Source organism: Cibotium barometz, chromosome 2, assembly GCF_041138505.1.
Source record: "Cibotium barometz isolate CiBa-2024 chromosome 2, ASM4113850v1, whole genome shotgun sequence".
Lineage (NCBI taxonomy): Eukaryota > Viridiplantae > Streptophyta > Polypodiopsida > Cyatheales > Cibotiaceae > Cibotium > Cibotium barometz.
Window position 1 is genome coordinate 8,065,545 of NC_141047.1, and position 5,399 is coordinate 8,070,943.

Genomic DNA, 5,399 nt, shown 5'->3' on the forward strand with positions numbered 1-5,399 from the left:
GCTCTTTCTTAATAAATATATATTTATTATCCAAGCACAGGTTTATTATATCATGAAACCTCAATGATGGACAACAACGACACCGCCACCTCCTTCTACTCCAATAGATGCCGTTGTGGATGATTAGGCCGCCTCCATCAAAACCTCAATGCCCTCCTCACATAATCAAAGGCGGGCTTGATGACCCCCCGACGGAAACCTCAACGACGGACAACAACGACACCGTCACCTCCTTCTACTCTAATAGATGTCGTTATGGGTCTGGACCTCTCCAACCTCAACCTTTCTCATCTGCCATACGGAGGATCTAAGCACTCTCTTTGTGCAGAAACTCATTACACCGAGCTTTTGAATATCTTGATGCTTCTCTGTCTCACTGCCGGCAAAACAGGCCGCCCTCTCAATGTACGGATGCCTCTCCTAAAGATTTACGATTTGCGCCGGGTGTGCAAGTCATGGAATGCGCAGCTGTGATCGCCGACATTTTTGCGAGCGTGGTCCCAACGGCACGGGGCGGAAGGCTTGTTTGGTGATGGCGAGAAAGTCGAGAGCCTCTCACTACGCCAAAGAGTTCATCGCCTATTGCCCCCTGATCAACCTTTCTGGCACCATCTCCGACGCCATCCAATAGCTCGCCAACTCAACATCTCCAACAACTTCAGCGGTGAGCTGCTTGCACTCTCATAAATCAGCTCAACTTAACAACATTAAAGAGGCTGGCAACGCCTATTTGAAATAATGAGAGAAATATCTATTTCTATTTGAATTTGAAAGAGGTTGACAGTGGATTAAAGAGGGTTAAAGAGGGTGGCAATGATTGAGAGAATGGGCAAAGGCTAGTTTGTGGGAAGTGGCTAAAAAATCTGCCACGTGGAGGAGAAACGTTAGCCGGTTTAGATACATATAGAAGAACAAAAGCTTAAAGCCCTTACAACTTCAAGTCCTAGGTGTAAATATATATATATAAATTTTTTTGTAATGCGAGTTTTTTATTTGTACCAAGCAAGTGTCCTTAATTAGGGATGAGAACTGGAAGTAAGACTAGATCACGAGACCTTACCCCAAACACACACACGCTTCACCAATTGCTCTACCGCACTGCTGGTCGGTGTAAATGTACTTGTACTAAAGCCCGTTTTCACATGGTAGGCTTCTGCGATGCCCATAAGTGCGGACGCTCTTTCAACCTTTTTTTCTAAGTCAGTAGCTCTTAGGGTTCTTATCGCTCTCTCTTACTTACGAAAATGGCGGCACAGCAGATGAGCAAGAAGCGCAAGGTAAGTCAATTTATCTCTCCCTTCTTCACAGCAACCAGCAAGGACGGTGCGTTTTTTCTGGCCAAAGCAATGATTTTGATTCCATCGGCAAAAAATCTATGCTGTGTCAACCGATGCTATGGAATTAGATCTTTTTTCAAGTTAAGATGTTAGATTTTCTGCAACAGAAGCTATGGTGCTATATCGTTCTGCAAATCTATGGCTTAAAGTAACAAACGCTACGGTGTCTATGGTGATGCCATCGTGTTTATATATCTTGTGCATTTTGTTAATGCGATTTCACACCTTCGGTGGTTCTGCAATCGTGCAGCTGTGGTGTTTATCTGTGTGCCAAAGCAATGGAGCTTATAAACCTACATAGTTTTGGTGTTACCTTTCTGCATAATTTTGTTCTTACCTTTCCGCTTAGCTATATGACTTACTTAGCCATGGTGATGAGATTCGTATAAAGCTAATTATGTAGCTACAGCTTCCATCTTTTTGTTAAAGGTATTCTGAAAGATAATATGTTTCTCTTATTTGGGTTTTAAGGTCCTTGCTGGATTGGGCTGCAGTTTGTTGCAGATGGTGTTTTCTTTGCTGAGCTGAATGAGGTTTTGACGAGAGAGTTAGCTGAGGATGGTTATTCGGGTGTGGAGGTCCGAGTCACTCCCATGCGAACTGAGATCATCATCCGTGCCACCAGGACTCAAAATGTTCTCGGTATGTGTAATTATGTGCATAGATACTTAGTTTACAGCTAGAATATAATGACGTAATCTCGTTTTGACGTTGTCAGGTATTGCTTTGTGTGCTCCATTTTCTTTCTCAAAAACATCCCATCTCCGGAGAGTTTTTTCTTCTCTCTATACTCAAAGACAGGCTCAAACTTTGCTTTAAACAAAGGGGTCCTGGGGAGAGAGGGAAGGGGGGGCGCAAACCTGTTATGGTTCTGCAATTCAATGCTATTGTGTTTGTTTCAGAGATTACATTTGAACATACAGCAAGTAGCCACATCAACTGGATTATTCATGATTTTCATCTGTGATCAAAATGTCTAGAAAAGGTTCAAGGATCCTCTTAAGAGAAGGTCAATCTTGAAGAATATTGTAAGTGTCTAAGTTCTAGACGCAATGCCATAGATAAAAATTGCCATGAAAATAGTATGGTTTCATCCGATATTAAATGGACTTTTGATGCAACTATGGATGCTGAACTCACCTCTTTTCAAATCCTGGTTGCAAGCATTACAAACTTTTCAACAGTTTTATTTTTGAATACACGCACCCTTGAGGCTTTTGAAAGCTCCTTTCAACAGTTTTTATTTTTTTGACACATGCACCCTTGAGGCTTGAAAACTCCTTCCCTAGGCTGACTGCTCTGAGTAGGGGACACTGTTGACATGTGATGTCCTCAAACGGGAGTAGCATGGTCTCTTTTGCTTTTTTACCTACTGTTTCACTCTGTAGGAGCTGTAGGTTGAATGCTGAATGTCATATGTATCTGGTTGAGAAAGTTTCTCTCATGTGCATAGTGACGTTACTCTCATATCTGGTACACTGATAACTGCTCGACACGGTAGTTTGGTGTATGAAAATATGTTCACCCAAAACATTGTTTTAATGCATTTACATGAATGAACTCATGGGTCTGAGCATGTATGTCTTACATAGGTCTGAGTCTTAGCATGTAGTGGCTAGTCAACGCTATGCTGAGCTGAAGCTTTGCAAATTGATCCTTGTCCAATTGTTATTACCACTTTGTTCTTGTAAGTTCAATAGCTTCACACATGCTCTCCATGTTCAGGTGAAAAGGGAAGAAGAATTAGAGAATTAACATCGTTAGTGCAGAAGAGGTTCAGTTTTCCTGAAGGAACTGTCGAACTCTATGCTGAGAAAGTGAACAACCGTGGACTGTGTGCTATTGCACAGGCAGAATCACTGCGATACAAGCTTTTGGGTGGGCTTGCTGTTAGGAGGTACTCATCTCTTTCAACTGTTTGCAGTTTCTGTTGAAGCCTACATAAGCATTTTCAAGCATATGCAAGTGATGTGTGGTTTGCTATTTTGTGGCAGGGCTTGCTATGGTGTTTTGAGGTTCATCATGGAGAGTGGTGCAAAAGGATGTGAGGTGAAATGTTTTACCCCTTGTTGCAAAAATACATATCTAAAGGCACATGTCCATCTATGTATCCATATAACACTCCCACATACCCCTGCCCTTGCATGGCAGCACATTCTCTCTCTGTCTCTCTCTGTCTTTCATGCATCTTCATTTATATTCTTAAAAAGCTTGTTCTGTGGCTAGCTGCTAGTGTCAGTTGCAATTCCTTAAGTGCTTTTTCTAGGATGCACTTTTCCTGCAGTTTAATAACAAGCCATTTGTTTGCAGGTTATTGTTAGTGGCAAACTCAGAGCCCAGCGTGCAAAGTCAATGAAGTTTAAAGATGGATATATGATTTCATCTGGTCATCCTGTTAATTTATACATTGACTCTGCTGTTCGCCATGTGCTCTTGAGACAGGTTCTTTCTTATTTCTTTCATTCTTGTTTGCTATGAGGATGATCCTTGGTTATTTGAATCTTTGTGAAAAGCCTCATGGAATGTTTGGGAATAGCTTGAAGCCTTCCATTGGTATATCTTTTTGTGGTATTAGTGGATATGTAGATTTTTTTTGAAAGTTTTCATTCAAGTTGGTGCTAACTGGTTTGTTTACTTTGATCCATTTTGTTCAAGGTGGTGTAATTTTCCAACTACCTATTTTGTGTGTGTGTGTGTGCACTTTAGTGCTAGCCTTTATTATATGCTGAAGCCCTTCACCTCTGGAGGGTAATAGAAACTGTGTTCGATTGTTTACTTATGAATGTGTGTACTATGGTGACATTGAATGTGTCCCTGCTCTTGGGTGATGACGATGTGCGAGGGGTTGTCACAGCATGTAGTCTTTCCTAATGCTTGATGAAGTTGATGATTTGAAGCTTTGTGAGTAGACTCTCATGGAATCAAGATTGCACATCGCTGGTTTTTGTCAAGTTTGGAAAATAACTTGGAACTTTTCATTGGTATATTTTGTTGCCATATTAGTGGTCATGCCGACTTTTTTTGTTTTTGAAGTCTTTGTCCAAGTTGTGGCCAGCTGGTTTATTGCCCAACCAACTACCGTGTGTGTGATTTTAAGCTAAACCATGCCCGAGTCTGCCCTTCCCTTTTGGAGGAGTGACAGAAACTCAATTTGATGGTTTACCTATGAAAATTTGTTTTCTACTGAGTGAACCTACATATACACTTGGGTGTGATGACGGGAGTGGGGATTTCATAGCATGTAGTCTATGATACGCATGATGGAGCTAGTGATTTGAAGCTTTGTAAGACGCTCATACGGTCTAGATTGCACTTTGGTTTTTTGTAAATTTTGGGAATACCCTAAACTTTTCAAATGTATGTATATGGTTGCTTTCATTTGTTTCAAGTGCTGCATGAATACAGGGTGCACTTAACACTAGCTGTCTGGTGTGTGCAGGGAGTCTTGGGTATAAAAGTGAAGATTATGCTGGATTGGGACCCCAAGGGGAAACAGGGTCCAGCTATACCTTTGCCAGACAATGTGACGATCCACAGTCCAAAAGAAGAAGAGGAGTTTGCCCTTAAGCCCCTAGTTGGTAAAGAGGAGGTGGCTGTATATCAGGCCTCCTAGACTTTTTAAGCACTGTATAAGTGGAGTTGTTGCCTTGATTGAGCAGTGCAAGCACACACCGCATGGAATGTGGAGGTGCTTGAAAACGGCTTTTTAGTTGTTTTTCCCTTTCTTGAGTTGACCTAGAGATACTGACTATGTGAAGTGTGAGCATACTTTCTGAATATAGCTCTGATATCTGTGAGTTTTGCATAATTGGGTTTGTGAAAGTGTGCTCTCATGTTAGAGGCCAATTTAAAGTTCCTTGCAGATGGATATACCATTTCTCGTGTAGCGAACATTGGTATTTTTTGGGCATTTCTCATATTTCCAGTTGCAGACCAGATTTTGGTCCAAAATGCATTAAAAGATATCAGATGAATGCAAAGTGGGAAAGTGCTTGGAATGCCTTAAAATTCTTCAATGCAGCAGTGATTTGTGAGTGTCATCAAATGAATGGTTTGTAAGTT

The 5,399-nt window shown here is 41.3% G+C and overlaps 1 protein-coding gene across 1 annotated transcript; it reads left to right on the forward strand.

The window, feature by feature from the left end:
- Positions 1-1,092: 1,092 nt before the first annotated feature.
- LOC147640606 (small ribosomal subunit protein uS3y-like) lies at positions 1,093-5,145 on the forward strand. The gene is made up of 6 exons (XM_086813488.1): positions 1,093-1,277; positions 1,832-1,979; positions 3,063-3,234; positions 3,332-3,386; positions 3,648-3,779; positions 4,777-5,145. Exons 1-6 carry the CDS (start codon positions 1,245-1,247, stop codon positions 4,948-4,950), a joined length of 714 nt encoding a protein of 237 aa, XP_086669614.1. The 5' UTR covers positions 1,093-1,244; the 3' UTR covers positions 4,951-5,145.
- Positions 5,146-5,399: the final 254 nt, after the last annotated feature.

Excerpts from the sequence above, each read along its gene's own strand:
- LOC147640606 (XM_086813488.1), top strand. The coding sequence starts at position 1,245 with ATGGCGGCACAGCAGATGAGCAAGAAGCGCAAG. Across the intron at positions 1,980-3,062 it reads CAGGACTCAAAATGTTCTCG|GTGAAAAGGGAAGAAGAATT; the intron begins GTATGTGTAATT and ends CTCCATGTTCAG. Across the intron at positions 3,387-3,647 it reads GTGGTGCAAAAGGATGTGAG|GTTATTGTTAGTGGCAAACT; the intron begins GTGAAATGTTTT and ends ATTTGTTTGCAG.